Source organism: Armigeres subalbatus, chromosome 2 (genome assembly GCF_024139115.2).
Source record: "Armigeres subalbatus isolate Guangzhou_Male chromosome 2, GZ_Asu_2, whole genome shotgun sequence".
NCBI classification, from domain to species: Eukaryota; Metazoa; Arthropoda; class Insecta; order Diptera; family Culicidae; genus Armigeres; species Armigeres subalbatus.
Window position 1 is genome coordinate 359,193,612 of NC_085140.1, and position 18,454 is coordinate 359,212,065.

The 18,454-nt window shown below is 36.7% G+C and overlaps 1 protein-coding gene across 1 annotated transcript; it reads left to right on the top strand.

The window, feature by feature from the left end:
• Positions 1 to 3,235: 3,235 nt before the first annotated feature.
• Positions 3,236 to 4,097, top strand: LOC134217144 (endocuticle structural glycoprotein SgAbd-3-like). Its single transcript, XM_062695926.1, has 3 exons — positions 3,236 to 3,560; positions 3,631 to 3,730; positions 3,791 to 4,097. The coding sequence occupies exons 1-3, from the start codon at positions 3,415 to 3,417 to the stop codon at positions 3,956 to 3,958; spliced, it is 414 nt and encodes a 137-aa protein (XP_062551910.1). The 5' UTR covers positions 3,236 to 3,414; the 3' UTR covers positions 3,959 to 4,097.
• Positions 4,098 to 18,454: the final 14,357 nt, after the last annotated feature.

Sequence of the window (18,454 nt, forward strand, 5' to 3'; positions counted from 1 at the left end):
TCCCATTTGACTTTTCGTCACTTTTGAGTCAACCCAATGAAAAGTATTCATTTCTAATGCACTTCCATAAATTATAATAAAAATTGCAATTTTGTATGCCCATAAGAGATAAAAATACCAAGTCATGTGCATCTCATATTGAAAGTACCCGCATAACAGTCCCACTAAAAATTTATATGATCTGATTGCACCAAACTAAACAATGTTTCGATCAAACTAAATCGCTTCGGTGGCTATGAAGTATTGAATATTGTTTGACACAGCACGAAAATGTTCTCAATGATATGAACCTGTGCCAGCGAAAGTGGTACATGTTACATTGAGTAAATTTTACAGGAGACGCATTTTTCCAAAAACTTCGAAAATAAAATTCAAATTTGCAATTTTCTGCTACTCAACTGCACCAACGTGTTATGACTGATGTGCCTAAAGGTAGTAATAAGAAATTTGCGAGGTTTCTTGGCAAATTTTAAATTTGTTGAAACAAAATGCACATGTACCACTATTAATGGGAACAAAATGCAACAGAAACCAAAAATCGTTGCCAGTAAAAGTGGTACATGTACATTAATAAAATTATTTTAAATGGCAGTAAACCATCTTGAAATTCAAAATAGAGTTAAAATCTGTGGCTAAAACATTGGTAGAATGGGTAGAACTGTACATGTACCACTTTTCCTGGCAACGAAATTGCCATTGTGATATATACCAGAAATGAAAAAGTGCATATCTCCAGATTTAATTGTAGGAAATAACTTTTTCGTTATTCCCTTACTAGATCTTTGCTAACAGAAGCCGTTGATGCAAAAAACTCAAAATCGAGAAAAATGGTTTATGTACCACTTTCGCTGGCACCGCTTAATATATAAATGAAATTCAGTGTTTATTATACAGTCGGATTTATTTGTTCCTTAAACACTGTTCGTCGCAAAACAATCATTTGACTATAAAAATATTAAGTTAAAATTGTATACATAGTAATTCAATAAAAAATCCGCGGACAAAAATAAAAAATTCATTTCATTTAACTAAATTTCGAAGCTAATTGGACCTTAATTTCGTTTCGTTTTGAATTTATGGAAATAATTTAAATTTCGTTTCCTTTCGTTTCGAAGCAATATGAACATTTCAAATTTCATTTCGTTTTGTTTCGCCAAAAAAAGGGTGTTCGCACACCCTTTTTATACACACATACACACACATACATGCATACACACAAACAGACATCGCTTTATTTCTTAGAGTTGAGTCGATTGGTATATAAAACTATGAGTCTCCGAGCCTTCTATCAAAAGTTCGGTTTTGTAGTGATCATATAGCCTTTACGTACTTAGTATAAGAGGAAGGCAGTAAGGAGTACATAGTGGATATTGTATACCACAGCCAACAATTTTGAAGCTATTCTCCGCTGTTCGGGAAGGTGTGATGTTAAATGCAAATCTTCCAAATCGATGCATTTAATTTTTGAAGGCCAAGCACCAACACGTCTAGCTTGATCGCCACATTTTGCCGCTTGTCAAAGCATTTCACATGACGAATGACACATACTTACGCTCCCATTAACGGCACATTGCCGCATTATCCTCCAGTCCAGACAGATTATTATCATCTTAATGATGCCATTTTGTCGGCATTGAATGCTTTACACAGAGCCATGACAAAGCACAATCGACCGCAAATAAAAATAAAACGGCTAAAACCAGAATATTGAGAAAATACTTACACATATCTATGAATCGGTTCAAACAATTTTTGGTGAATATTCAACATATATGTAGGGTTACTGTTCTAGGTGTTCATATCATTGCTCTAGCTAGCATTCATTCTATTAAAATCAAAGAAATCAAAAACATTGTGGTTTTTCAGCACATGCAAAAAAGCGTTCCCAAATTCGTGAACCAGCAAAAATACACCATGATTGAATTCATGGATTCGGGGAAAAGATCTAAATCTCTGAAACACCCACTGCACGATAGCTAAGGCTTTCCTTTTTCACGTAAGCGCAATTATAAAACGTTTTATCGGGGGTAATTTTTCCATACATTTTTGGTGGTCAAAGACTTTGCACTAAAAATACCGAAAAAAAAGTGTTCTTGATCCCGTGATTTCCACTGAGAAAATTTTACTTCACCCCCTTTAATTTCGGGTAGTGGGTGTTTCAGAGATACTGATTTAAAAAAATATATTTCCCCACAGGGACACAGTTCGCATGGTGCCTAAAGAAACGACATTTCGTGACATTGTATGTTTCTTTACAGATGAGGTGAATTTGTTTCAGTGAGATGCAAACAGGGACAGTTCCCCTACATATAGAAGAAATCACAGCTCTGGATGATTTAGTTCGACTGATTATCACCACCCCGATAACACGACCTGTTATGAGATAGGTAGTAAAAAGAGAGAATGTTAATTTAGAACACAAAATAATAGCATTTCAGAAGCAAAATTGTATGTGCATAACATGCTTATTAGAAAAGATAACAATTTCATTCATTTATTCTTATATCACGTTCTGAAGAAGACATAGTACTCGCAAAACTAAAGTCTAACCTCATACCACCTATTTTTGATTTTTGTTGAAGCAATAATAAACAATTGAGAAATTGATTTTAAATAATTGCCATGTTTTTCAAAATAAATCATAACATATACGACAGAGTTTGTTCTATGTTACATACAGATTAATCTGAATAACTGAGAAAGCTTGTATTGCTTGAATTTATTTATTTTCTAATGACTAAGCTTCATAAATGATAATGTCATAGGTTTATTCCATTTGGTTGATTACTGATAAATCGTCACTCGCCTTTTACCATGAAGTTTCGATCCACGGCCCATAGTGTAGTGATTGAAAGAGGGCAAGTCTTTTGTTCTGTTGCGCAAAGAGATTCACGAGTCGATCTCGTTAGAAAGGTGGGTCGGTATATAGAACAAACAGAATAAAAATTTGAGCCCTCGCCGCCGCCGCTTGGCGCTTTGGTTCCAACATTAGTGGCACAGAGGGCATGGACACTAATTGGGGTGGGAGAGTTTTGGAACAGTATGTTGCATGGTGCAGAATTTGAGCGCAAGCGGCCGGCTCGCTGCCGTAGATCGGAGTTTTCCGTGCGCGATGAATGATGAAAATCCCAGAGATCAAACAATCGAGTAACACAGACAGAACTCACGAACAAGTTGCCATTTGGCTGGGGGGCTCTGGGGTGTTGGTTGGCTGGTTTGTGGTGCGGTTTCCGACTGTAGGGCAGGGGCTTAAGTAGAAAACACCCTTTTTAACGTTTCTGTGAAATTTTGGCTTGGTAGTTTTTCTGCTATATAAATGCTGGTTACCGGACTTTTCGTGGATGCAGTACCAGGTCGCGTTCAGAGTGTTTCTGATGTAAAATTTAGAGTTTGTTCAATTTGGAGTTGAACAGAATGTTTTTCAAAGGACTGATTTTACTGGGTGTTATATTAATTGTGAGTGGTCAACAGAAGAATCAAGCACCGGTATCGAAGTTCAAGGATATCCCTATCGTGTCACACGAAAATGTTCTAGAAGTGGATGGGAAGTTTAGATACAGGTATCGCGAATCGTTTGTTCTTGACTGTCGTTATGGTGGTAAGAAGATTAATGATAGTATAAATTTTTAGTTACGAAGGCGGTGATGGAACACGAGCTGCTCAAGATGGACAGCAAATTTTTGTGAACAACCAAGCTGGAACTGCCTCTCAGGGGCAGTACACTTATCAGGTTCGTGTATGCTCCTGACAATACCATGATCATTACTTGATGTGTATATTGGCTTCACAGGGTGATGACGGAAAAACGTACAGTGTATCGTATACTGCCGATGAAAACGGATACCGTCCTTCGGCTGAACATTTGCCAACACCTCCCCCAGTTCCGGCACCGATAGCTCGAGCGTTGGCATTTCTCGCCACCTTGCCACCTCAGAAGGAAAACAACAGGAAGTTTTGAGTTCTACAAGTGTAGTGTTAGGTTTTTGGTTATGAAAATGCTACTGTTTCGATTGAAAAGTTATGCCAGAATGATAACAAAGCTACGAGTGATGAACAAAATTAAAGCTTTTTGAGTTGTGAACTACAACACGAGTTGACATTTTTGTTTTGAATTGTATCCAAGAAATCCATCATTTGAATCCGAAATATTCATTGAGCTCTTTCAAATAAAGATACTTATTGACCTGAAAGGATAGAATACCGCAAAGGAAACATGAGCTTTCACTTACCCTAGTAGTACACAAACAATTATGAAAATCAAACGAAAAGTAAGGAAGTAGTAAATAAGAAGTAAAAAATAAACAAGTAAAGACGTAATTAAACAAATTAGAAGTAATTTCCAACCATCATGTATATTTAAATAAATTGAATCAGATTTATTTTTACACGTGTATGTCAAATTAATAGCGATTAATTTTGTGTTTATTTCCATGGCCAATACACTCGATACTTGATGGGCTACACCTCCTTCTTGATAGGCCTACGCCGAATACAGTATCTCTCTCTACTGGACTCAATCCTGGGACAATCGCTTCCAGTTTCTCTGGACGATGTGTGTAACCGTCGCACATAGGGGTATTTAGCCAATCTAGCCGGAATAAAGTTGATTTTTAAAAAATGACCTTTTCGTAGTGTAAAAATATGTAAAAATTAGTTGAATAGAGTGGGACCTACTATCTGTATAATTTTTTTGTTTACAATGATATTTTGACAGCTACGCTCTTTGAAACATTGCGGTTTTTAACTAACATTTTTATTTTTGCGGCTTGCTTTTTCATTGCATAAAATTATTTTTTTCGGTCTTCATTCTGTATAACCTTAATTCACATTATTACCACGGATGATGATTATGATGGTAATATAGTAGTCCACACATATTTAATTCATAGAAAACATTGATTGTTTTGAGATACATGGAGCAATCAATAGTTGTTACTTTTGAGTAAAAAAAAGATGGAAAACTCACAATTTCATTGGTCTGGCATTTCGTTACTCGGCGATATTCGGTAATATTTCAGTACATAGCCGCTAGATATACATCCATATTTTGTAATCCCGAAATAAAATCTTGCGCAAATTTGCGCCATTTTGAAATCGGGGTCTCGAAAGTTTTGATACAATTTGAGATTTTTCTGTGAAATGAAAGTTATTTCCAGGTGCGATGAACTTACCATCCCACTTTCTAAACGTATAGATGTCGACTAGCTATATGATAGTATATAAAAAAATATTTCTCGTATTTACGAGATTCTAATCAGCCGTACGCTTGGGGAACATGGGGTAAAACGACTTATAATTTATAACGACTGGAAGGAATGTATCTGTGACTGTCGATTGTTCACAATTTTAATGTTTAATTCACTTCATAAATCCAATACAATACAAGTCTTTCTGTCACTATTTGGAAAGTTTCCAAAGGGTGTCCAGGGAAGTTGTGATTTGTGAATGACTCTAAAACAATAATATAAAATGATAGGAAAAAAAAAACAAAACTAACAAAATTAACATACTGCGCCGTTGAGCAAAACATGATTGAACTGAATAAAAAAGTACACTGGAGTCAGTTTTTACACGAGGAATACGTTCCATGTAAATCGAAACCATGTGAATTCCAAAAACCGCGAAAACTCTAAAATCCGCGTGAAATAAAAATAAATTCATCAAAAATCAATTTTTCACGGTTTTCGTTGGAGTAAGTTGTCACCACGGAGAACATCAAAACTGATGGTCAGCTGGTAGACGAATTACGAAGAATGGGAATCTTGTCCCATTGTTTCGTATTGAAAATTGTCCGAATCGGACTATGGGATTCGGAGTTATGGCCAAAATATTTTTTACAAGAAAAATTATCACTTATTTTTAGGCACTTACCCTCAGCCAATTAGGCACTTACTCTCAGTTACATTCGACGCAAAATCGTGTCCCTTTGTTTCCTATTGAAAATTGGCCGGATTGGACTGTAGGCTCAGAAGTTTTGGTCAATTTTTTTTTTTCATATCAAAAGTGCGTAGAAATTACTCATACTCATACACTCACTTTCTCACCTATTGATTAATTCGTCCGTTTTTTTATTCTTACTCCAATTTGTTTTCTCGCTTACCCACTTCCCACTCATTCACTCACTTACTCACTTATTCATTTGCTCACTCACCCAATCAGTCACTCACGGCTTCACACGCTTACTTCCTCACTAATTTATTAACTAGTCCTTTTACTAACTCACTCAATCCCTCGTTCCCCTTGTTAATTAATTTTTTCTCACTCTCAAGTTTCCCCCATCATCTGATTAACTCTTCGCTCACTCACTTATTTACTGACTTACTTAACTCACTTACTCTCTTACTAACTTGCTTATTCATACACTCACTTTGTCACTCATTCAATAACTTACTCGCTCACTTACGGACTTAAATGAGTGACTCACTTACTTTCTCATTCACCTACTTACTCTTAATTACTTACCCATTCACTTACTTACTCACTCTCTTATTTACTCACTCGCTCACTTACTCACTCATTTACTCACTTGCCTACTCACTCACTCACTTAAGAAGTCACTCATTCACTAATACGATTATATTATTGGTTTATCGCGTTCATTTACTCATTTTTCATACGCCAATGAACGATAGTCTTCCATTCACTGTTCGCTTACTCACTTACTCACTTACTTGCTTACTCACTTATTCACTTGCTCACTCACTTGCTCAATCACCTTCTTACTCACTCAATTACTCACTTACTCACTCACCCACGCACGTGGGAAATCTACACCCTCATCAACTAGCATTTTGATCGGATTCTACATACAGTCATATATTTATTATACGGTGCACTGGGGTCGCTTTTTACGCAATTTGTTTTTGGTTGTTTTTGGCACTTGGAACTAATAAAGCTTTACGTTTATCGCTCGAAAAAATCTACAAAAAATCAAGGAAAATTAGGTGAAATTGAAAAAGACGTGGACTTTGAGGTGATGAAAATCAACCGCGTAAAAAGCGAGTTCGGTGTATATGAAGGTCATGTTATCCTTAAAACTGTTTTTATATCACAATAACCAAAAAACAAAGTAATTTGAGTGGTTTCAACAAATAAAATAGTTTATTCCGACTAGATTGGCAAAATACCCCTATGTGCGTCGTGTACGCGGCACACTATAAAACTTGCGACCTCTTTTCGGATCTCCATTGAATATTATCTACGTTTGACGCTTTCCCGACAAATAGCATATCTAGCAGACCGTAGTCTACTACTGTCGTTGCGTGTGCCGTGTTACCCGTTGCGGATTTCAACGCCATGTAGCTCAGCAAGTTTGGATCGTACTCAGACCTCATTCGTCGAACTGCATACTGGTTACGGTTGATCAAGCTTTTACGAGTTCCAAGAGAACAGCGATCTGAAAACTGTTTCTTGAAGTGTGCAGAAATGAAGGCAGCTGAACAGGCTCTAATCCGATGTGTCCAACGAGAAGTTTTTGCAGAAGAATTGAAGGCGCTTGAGAAAGGAGATTCCGTGTCGAGAAAGTCGCCGCTGAGATGGTTTCACCCCTATATCTGTAAAGAAGAAATGATTAGAGTTGGAGGAAGACTCAAATATTCCGAAGAACTGGAAGATACTAAACACCAGCCAGGCATCGATTAACCCGAATGATAATAGAGCAATCCCACAAAACTCTCTTGCACGTTGGCCCACAATTACTCTTGGGAGTAGTTCTGCAACGGGGGTACGGGTACGGGGGTAAATGCAGAGAAAGGATTGTCTTTATTATCCAATCCCTCTCTTCGAAACACTACAGCAAGTTGAATCTATTCGCTCAAGTTTTTGAACTTCGAGCAATTGTTATAAAGCTTGCTATAATCGAGCGTATGATCTTAACCTTCCTAACTAATACCAATCCTAAAAGCTGCAGCGCATTTTAATTATCACTGCAGGCTTCTTGAGAAAGGTTCGGTAAAACTCTTAGATTTCAAGAAGAGGTAACTAAAAGTTGAATAAGAAAGAACTTTGTATTCTTTCGAATGGATTTTAGAAACTCCGCATACTATTTAATTCTCTAATTGTCGCTGCAGAAATGAAACCAGTGAAAATGTCTCAGTAGGCGTGAAACAGACCTACTGAGAGAAAATATGTGTTAAATGTTCCTATGTGTAAACAAATGCTCCTATAAGTTAATTCGTTTCAATTTTTTTAACTAAATTGATAATTAACGACCAATAAGTTGTATTGGGATGTAAAACTGATTTTTTTTGAATCATCCTAGAAGTTATTCTAACAGAAAAGAGATGTTAGATTGTTGTGGTCAGATCGCCGTTTGAAAGCTCGTAGGAATTGTCAGGCCACTGAATTGAAATCTGGCGCAAAGAGTTTAACAAATTTATCCAATATTTAATTTATAATGTATTCTAGGTTCGAGGCAAATCAAAAAATCCTTCAACAATCAGGATCGTGCTTCACATTCTATTTACGGCGAGCGCAACACCTATGGTTTTCTGAACCTATCAAGAATTTTGGGAATCCTACGAGATTTCTATATTTTTGTAACAGGGCTGAGCGTCGATGAACATCATTTGAAATATTTAAGAAATCCATTGATATCTGGTAGACCAACAATATACATCAGTTGAATCGAGCGAAAATGGTAAACTTTCTGTGTTATGAGTGTTAAAATAGAAAAGTTTAAAAAAAAGTTAGCCCCCCCTAGAATTTTTCATTAGTTACGCCAACGATTTCATCCCGCCGAGTGCGCAACATTTTGGAGGCCGCAGTTAAATCAGCCAAAAATCATTTTCTGAGGGTGATAGGAGAAAACGTTGTCTCATCGGAAGATTATTGCACACTGCTAGCACAGGTCGAAGCCTGTCTAAATTCCCGTCCATTGGTTCCAATGTCCGACGATCCTGATGATTTACAGCCTTTAACTCCGGCACATTTCCTGGTGGGCTCGTCGTTACACTCCATTCCAGAAGTTAATCTGCAAAATATTCCGTCGAACCGTTTGAATCAATATCAGCTGATGCAACATTTCTGGAACCGATGGAAACGGTAATACTTGGTCCAGTTGCCATTAGGGGAACTGGGGGTAGGACGCCCACGTTAAGGAAAATGCCATTTTTATCAATGAAAACCACCATTTCAGCCAGTTTTCATCAGCGCATACTGAAGAACAGCATATTTGCGACTGACTACCGATAACAGATATCTAATTGTCCATTTTATTGCACAGAAATTTGATTTTTAAAAAGCACCCGAAAAAAAAATGATTTTGAAACCATGCGGGGTGAGATGTGCCAGTGGATGGGTTAAAACGCGCATGTGCTTATCGTACTGATTTTCATTTTAATTGCCTACATTAAGGCAATTAACCGAATGTTTCAGCTGTTTCGGTCATACGAAATGAGCATGGGCGTAATGCCCCACACCGACCTCAGAAGTTTGAAGGCCCATAAAATCGTTTTAAAACCATTTTTGACGACGATTTCGTGTGGAACATAAAGAACACGAGTAAGCAGCATGGCTCATGGCTCAATTATTAATTTATCAATGTATAACAGCGACAGAAAGACTAAATTCCACAGAGCTAGAATTGCATCAAAACACGCAAAAATCGTTTTTTCGAGTTTTTCATGTATAACTAGAGAAAAATCATGAAATATATGTATCCAATGGCAATATTTTTCATTGCTTTATCGTATAGACTATTGAAAATAATCAAAATGGGGATATTTAACCTTATTCAGGGGTGGCGCGTTTTAACCCCTATGGGCGTGCTACCCCCACTTCCCCTATCCATATAGCGACAAATATGCTTAGTTATAGTCATTGGCGTAACTAATGAAAAATTCTAGGGGGGGCTAACTTTTTTTTAAAACTTTTCTATTTTAACACTCATAAAACAGAAAGTTTACCATTTTCGCTCGATTCATCTGATGTATATTCTCAATCCAGTTGAAAACCGGAATTGGGTGCTAGCGAAGTTGGATTTTTCTCACAATCCGTACGTTAAACCAAACTTCGGAAGTGGTGCGCTGTTTTCATATCGCGAAGAGTTATTCAGCGCACCACTTCCGAAGTTAGGTTTAACGTAAGGATTGTGATAAAAATCCAACTTCGCTAGCCCCCAATACCGGGTTTCAACTGGATTGAGTATATTGTTGGTCTACCAGATATCAATGGACGACTTAAATATTTCAAATGATGTTCATCGAAGCTCAGCCCTGTTACAAAAATCTAGAAATCTCGTAGGATTTCCAAAATCCTTGATAGGTTCAGAAAATCATAGGTGTTGCGCTCGCCGTAAATAGAATGTGAAGCACGATCCTGATTTTTAAAGGATTTTTGATTTGCTTCGAACCTAGAATACATTATAAATTAAATATTAGTTAGTTAAACTCTTTTCGCCAGCTTTCAATTCAGTGGCCTGACGATTCCTACGAGCTTTCAAACAGCGATCTGACCACAACAAACTAACCTTTCTTTTCTGTTAGAATAACTTCAGGGATGATTTAAAAAAATCAGTTTTACATCAAAATACAACTTATTGGTCGTTAATTTTCAATTTAGTTAAAAAAAATTGCAACACATCTTTTCTCTCAGTAGGTCTGTTTCACGCCTACTGAGACATTTTCACTGGTTTCATTGCTGCAGTGACAATAGGAGTTTAGAGAATTAAATAGTAGGGCGGAGTTTCTAAAATCCATTCGAAAGAATACAAAGTTCTTTTTATTCAACTTTTAGTTACCTCTACTTGAAATCTAAGAGTTTTATCGAACCTTTCTCAATAAGCCTACAGTGATAATTAACATGCGCTGCAGTTTTAAGGATTGGTATTAGTTAGGAAGGTTAGGATCATACGCTCGATTTAGATAACAATTACTCACAAAACCCAGGAAAAACTTGAAAATCTCAAGGAATTGTCCATTAGCCATATACTAATAAGTAATATATTTTGACGTAGGACTTACGTCTTTCTTTACTATACTGGGTGTCATTTAGATTTTTGGAAATCGAGAGCGTTACGCTGGAAGGGAAGATTTTGAACGTTACTAGCGTCTTTATCTTTCAATGGATTTTTAAGATTTATATATCAATCGACTCGGACACTCTCCACCATTTTGCCTATTTCAATGAAACTCAAGATTATTACCGATAAACTATTGGTAATTTCAATTCTTCTCAAGTCCAGTAAAAATTTCATATGAAACCAATCCCGTGCATTCTTAACACGGACATCAGAATGCGGTATGTCACGAGCCTTCGGGTCTACCGGAAGATTTTGATTGTGTATAAAAGAAGCATGACCTGCCGTGTGCGAGTCATTACAATTGGAGACAGCAGCGCGTACTGACGTGCTTTTTGCTCGCGCATTTTTCGTTTCGTTCGTTCGTTCGCTGCGTTTACCTACACAGCGACAGCATGCAGTCACCAGCGGTAGAACTGCCGGTGGGTCTGCGATTATGCCTGAAGTGGGCGCATTTTTTTGTCATTCTGTGCTTGATGATGGTCGGATGCAGTGGTGACGGTTGCGATGGATGCAATCGCCCGCATCGCTCGGAGTTCACAGCTAGAGGCCGATGATGACTGAGACAGCGAGGGCAGCAGTGGTGGATGAAGAAAAATAAAATTAGAGAGATTTGGTCTGCTCATCTAGGTGATTGGTTTCATAATCCACATGATCCCGGGATGGGTACAAGTCATGTCATATGACTGACCATATGTTAAGTTGTGCTTGGTACTACAGGGTGTCTGCAAATTATCCGTACAAGACAGGCTTATACTTATTTTTTGGAACAACTTAGAAAACCATTGCATATTATTATTATTGGATTACATGATCCAAGCTGAATTTGATCACTTTAAAATGACACCTATATCCTTAGTTATACGCCTTTAAGCATGTCGGAAAAAAATCACGATGGCCGTTTGTATACAGATACTTTTCAGACATTTTTGACGATTGTGACATGACTGTTGTTTTCAAGATTGACCATACCGAATGATAAATTCAATTCAAATCCGGTGAGTAAGAAGGCAATTCCTTTTTGCCTTTCTCGTATACAAAGTATACGTAAAGGCTATATGTTCGCTCCAAAAACGAACTTTTTATAGGAGTCCCGGAGACCCATAGTGTTATATACCGATCGACTCAGCTCGACGAATTGAAGTGATGTCTGTATGTATGTGTGTGTGTATGTGTGTGTGTATGTGTGTGTATGTGTGTGCGCAAAATAATCTCACTCATTTTTCAGGCACTTATCCTTAACCGATTTGCTCGCAACGAGTTGAATTCGACGCGGAATCTTGTCCCATTGTTTCGTATTGAAATTTGGCCCAATCGGACTATGGTTTTCGGAATTATGGCCAACATATTTTTTTTTTATAAGAAAAATTCTCACTCACTTTTTAGGCACTTACTCGTAGCTGATTTACTCGCAACAAGTTTCATTCGACGCGGAATCTTGTCCCATTGTTTCGTATTGAAAATTGGCCCAATCGGACTATGGGCTTCGGAGTTATGGCCAAAATATATTTTTTTATGAGAAAAATTCTCACTCACTTTTTAGGCACTTACTCGTAGCTGATTTACTCGCAACAAGTTTCATTCGACGTAGAATCTTGCCCAATTGTTTCTTATTGAAAATTGGCCCAATCGAATGGGTTTCGAAGTTATGGCCAAAATTCATTTTTGCCTTTCTCGTATACAAAGTATACATAAAGGCTATATGTTCGCTCCAAAAACGAACTTTTTATAGGAGTTCCGGAGACCCATATACCGATCGACTCAGCTCGACGAATTGAAGTGATGTCTGTGTGTATGTGTGTGTATGTGTGTGTATGTGTGTGTATATGTGTGTGTATGTGTGTGCGCAAAATAATCTCACTTATTTTTCAGGCACTTATCCTTAACCGAATGGCTCGCAACAAGTTGCATTCGACGCGGAATCTTGGCCCATTGTTTCGTATTGAAAATTGGTTCAATCGGACTATGGGCTTCGAAATTATGGCCAAAATATATTTTTTTATAAGAAAAATTCTCACTGACTCTTTAGGCACTTACCCTTAGCTGATTTACTCGCAACAAGTTTCATTCGACGTAGAATCTTGTCCAATTGTTTCGTATTGAAAATTGGACAGGTCGGACTATGGGTTTTGAAGTTAAGGCCAAAATTCATTTTTACATGAGAAACACATACAAAATTCTCACTCATTTTTCAGACACTTATTTTTAACGGATTTGCTCGCAACATGCTGTATTCGACGCGAAATCTTGGCCCATTGTTTCGTATTCAAAACTGGCGGAATCGGACTATGGGATTCGGAGTTATGGCCAAAATACATTTTTTTTACAAATAAAAATCTCACTCATTTTTAAGCACTTACCCTTAGCTCGCAACAAGTTGCATTCGATGCAGAATCCGGTCCCATTGTTTCCTGTTGAAAATTGGCCGAATCGGACTATGGGCTCAGAAGTTATGGCCAAAATACTTTTATTCACCAAAAGTGCGTAGAAATGACTCACTCGAAAAAAAAACGAGAAAGGCACCATCACCTAGGTGGAATAATCTGGGTTTTTTTCAGAAAAACCGGCAAAAGCATTCACAAAGTCTAACTCTTTTTTTAGTACATGAAATGATTTCCATTATTCCCAGAATATACATCTGTTGCAGCCTGCTTAGTTGTTATGCCCAAAAGAAGGTTGTTATGGAAGAAAAAAAGTACCCAGCGTTGAGTTTTTTTAAACTTATTTTTAAGTTTTTTTTTTTTTTTTTTTTTTTTAACTAATTTTATTTGCTAATTATCTAATACATGCATTCATCACTTAGACTAGGTGTTCCGTGTTTTCTTAACACTATCATCCTTATTTGCTATGTTACGCTTTTAGTTATTATTAATACACCCAACCGGTGATTGTTAGATTTTCTAACAATTCTGTATAAGAACCTACCAAAAACTGTATAAAGACTGGGCATATGAGAAATTGTTAGATTCTTACACAGAAAATGTAAGCTCTCATACAAATATTGTTAGAAAAGCTAACAAAATTGTAAGATCTCATACAATATTTGTATAAGAATCTACCAATTTCGCATATGCCCAGTTCTTATACAGATTTTGGTAGGTTTTTATACATAATTGTTAGAAAATCTAACAATCGCCGGTTGGGTGTACATTTCAATTGCCTCTGGCAGTTAGAATTTTTTCCTCTGGTTGAATTGAACCATGTAGGAATTACAATGTTTTCAACTTAAACTAAACTTAACCTATTTAAAACTAAGAATTTTACAGGAGTTAATCGTTGCAATAGAAGATTGCAAACGATTTTTGTCTAAAATTGAAATTATTTTGTTGGACATTTGTTGCAATGTCTCAATATTAGAAATTCTATGAAGTTCATTGGTACTATACCACGGAGGCAACTTCAGAATCATTTTCAAAATTTTATTTTGAATCCTCTGGAGTGCCTTCTTTCTGGTATTGCAGCAACTAGCCCATATTGGCAATAACAGCATACAACATGGCAGGTCTAAAATTTGTTTGTAAATCAAAAGTTTGTTCTTAAGACAAAGTTTTGATTTTCTGTTTATAAGTGGATATAGGCACTTAATATATTTGTTACATTTGGCTTGAAGGCCTTCAATGTGATTTTTAAAAGTTAATTTTTGATCTAGCAGAAGTCCTAAATATTTAGCTTCGCTAGACCAATTAATTGGAACCCCATTCATATGACAATATGTCTGCTAGAAGGTTTCAAATAAGAAGCTCTCGGCTTATGTGGGAAAATTATAAGCTGAGTTTTGGAAGCATTCGGGGAAATTTTCCATTTTTGCAAGTAAGTGGAGAAAATATCCAAACTTTTTGTAATCTACTACAAATGACACGAAGGCTTCGCCCTTTGGCTGACACCCTGGTGGTAAATCAGGTAAGTCAGAAGCAAAAATGTTATACAATATGGGCCCCAGTATGCTGCCTTGGGGACACTAGCTCCTTACAGGTAATCTATCAGATTTAGTATTCTGATAGTTTACCTGCAGCGAGCGATCTGATAAATAATTTTGGATCAGTTTAATGATGTACAGAGGAAAATTAAAATTCATCAATTTTACAATCAAACCTTCATGCCAAACACTATCAAATGCTTTCTCTATATCAAGAAGAGCAACTCCAGTCGAATATCCTTCAGATTTGTTGAGCTGAATTAAGTTCGTAACTCTTAATAACTGATGAGTGGTTGAATGCCCATGGCGAAAACCAAATTGCTCATCAGCAAAAAATAGAATTGTCATTAATGTGAACCTCATTCTATTTAAAATAATCTTTTCAAACAGATTGCTTATTGCAGAAAGCAAACTGATTGGGCGATCACCAAAACCCTCAGCTGGGATTTTGTCCGGCTTCAAAATTGGAACAACTTTGGCGTTTTTCCATATATCTGCACCCAAGGCCAATTGAAAACATTTGTTAAATAAATTAACCAAAAAGGATAAAGAGCTCTCAGGAAGTTTTTTGATAAGTATGTAGAAAATACCATCATCACCCGGGGCTTTCATATTTTTAAATTTTCTAGTAATAGATCTCACTTCATCCAAATTAGTTCCCAACGAAGGGTCAAAAACATTTTCTTGGTTGAGAATGTCTTCGAAGCTTCGTGTAACCTGATCCTCAATTGGACTAGTGAGACCTAGACTAAAATTATGGGCACTCTCGAACGGGTTAGGGACAAAAGGTCGAAAGACAAAAGGTCGAAAGGACAAAACGTCGAAAGACAAAAGGTCGAAGGGACAAATGGTCGAAAAGGACAGAAGGTCGAAAGAGACAAAAGGTCGAAAGGACAAAACGTCGAATGGGACAAAAGGTCGAAAGGGACAAAACGTCGAATGGGACAAAAGGCCGAAAGAAATAAAAGATCAATAAGATCAAAAGGCACAAAAGGTCAAAATAGACAAGAAACTGAAACGGGGAGATTCAATCCCGCACCAGAGTTGCCTTACACAATTTGCAAAACTCTGCTTTTTTATTTTTTTTTAACAATTTTTAATAATTGAATAAAACTCATTCAATGAGTACAGATGGATGTTTGAGTTTTCAAAAAGTCACATCGTTCTCTCACAATGGCGCACGCCGCACATTAAATACACCGGCATGTATTAAGGTTCCTCCAAAGACATGCGATGAGACAATCTTGACGCGATTCTATTGCCTGGCGACTCCGATTCTGTCGCCGTTGGTATGGAAGCGTAAATGGTGCATAGCGAGCATCCACCCAACGATAGAATCGTGGCATCAAGCTATCGCTGTCCCGGCAATAAAATTGCTTAGGCCTGGGGGAGCCTTTACACACCGGTGTATTTTTAATGCGCGCACTTGCGTGGCTGCGGCGTGCACTATTTAGACAGATTGAAGTGACATTTAGAAAATCTAGATCTCCATCTATTATTTGCACTAATTCAATGATCTTATGTGTTGTTGTTAAAAATAGTGGAAAATAAAAAAGCAATTTTTTTGCCAACTGTATAGGACAATTCTGTCTCGTGCATTACAAGTTTTATTCCCCTGTCATAAGACGAGTTTAAACAATCCCATTGAATTCCACCACTTAATTGTATCCTGACAGATACGTATTTCGACCTCAACAGTAAGGCCGTCTTCAGTGTCTCGTACTTGACTCGTCGAGTCAAGTACGAGACACTGAAGACGGCCTTACTGTTGAGGTCGAAATACGTATCTGTCAGGATACAATTAAGTGGTGGAATTCAATGGGATTGTTTAAACTCGTCTTATGACAGGTGAAAACATTCCACTAAAAAGCTCAAAATAATTTTCTTATCAAGTTTTATTCATTTCTCAAATTAGCTATCTTTTTTATCTCTAACAGAACTATCTAGATATTCATAATATTGGTTTATAGTAATTACTCCTTCTTTGAAAATTGCTCATTCTTCAACTTTGATTGATGAGATGAGTGTGTTATTTCTGCTTGAAAATAAATGCATTTAACAAATTCCTTTAGAATACACCCAACTTGTTCTTTATCGACCTTTTGTCCCTTTAGACATTTTGTTCTTTTCGATCTTTTGTCCCTTTCGACCTTTTGTCCCTTTCGACCTTTTGTCCTTTCGACCTTCTGTCCCTTTCGACGTTTTGTCTTTTCGACCTTTTGTCCTTTCGACCTTTTGTCTTTCGACCTTTTGTCCTTTCGACCTTTTGTCTTTCGACCTTTTGTCATAGATTCCTCTCGAACTGCTGAGCAAGTTTTTGAGCCTTTTCGCCATTTGTTAATAAAATTTTATTTCCCTCTTTAAGCGCTGGAATTGGCTTTTGAGGTTTTTTAAGAATTTTCGTTAATTTCCAAAAGGGTTTCGAACTGGGATCCAACTTCGAGACATTATTCTCAAAGTTGGTATTTCTCAGAATAGCGAAACGTTTTTTAATAACTTATTTTTGAGTTATTTTTTCTCTTCTCTTTCATCCATTTTTTCTTCTGTTGTCATAAACAAAAGACCCAAACAATCCAACGACTCCAGTTCAATACGGGAAGCCAATTTTGAGTTTTATTACCTGAGGTCGAACTTGAGTGAATTGAACTTACATTTGGGTAAATAAATTTTCCGTTGGGTACTTTTTTAACATAGGAGAAAAGGCAAACTACTTCGACCCTACTTACTCAATTTTGGCTTCCCGTACGGATGTTTGAGGTTGGGTGAATTAAACTCACTATTGGGTAGTTTACTTCTTCCGTGTAGAGCTACTGATTCACTCCATTATTTTGCTCTGTAGAAACAAGCTGTCAAAATCTGTACGGATAATTTGCAGACACCCTGTAAACGACACGTACATTAAAACATGGTTATACTGTAACAGTTCTGATTCCATAGCAAAAAAAATCAACTACACTGATGAAAATAAAAATTTGATTAAAATAATTACTTTCATTTATTTGCAGAAGGCATTAGCAATAAAAGATGCACAATCAGCAAAAGTGTTATTATTCATTTTAGATTAGAAAATTTCGCTGTATTACATGTAAATGTTTAAAAAAAAGTCCACAAAAAATAATTTCCAGAAGAATATTTAAATAAACTCTTATCTTATTGTTTTTCATTTTCTGAGAAATGGTATTATTAAACTTGACGTAGACTCGGAGTTCAAAACATTAAATAATTTTTCGTTGACGTATTAGCAGTACTTCCTATATTCTAGTAGGGTTACTGCTCCTTGACTTGTTTCTTATTGTTGTGATTTTTTTTCAGCAGTAACCACGCACGTTAGTATAAAGAAGCAACGAAATTGGTGCTGTTTTTCTTTGTTTGGAAAACGGGACAATTCCCCTAAAATAGCACATTTTGCCCAAGTCTGAAAATTTTCTAAATAGAATTTTTAAACTTCTAATACTATCATCAATAAGAAATCTATAAATGCCCTACATTTTCTTGAGTAAATAAGAGCTTAATAGTTAGAA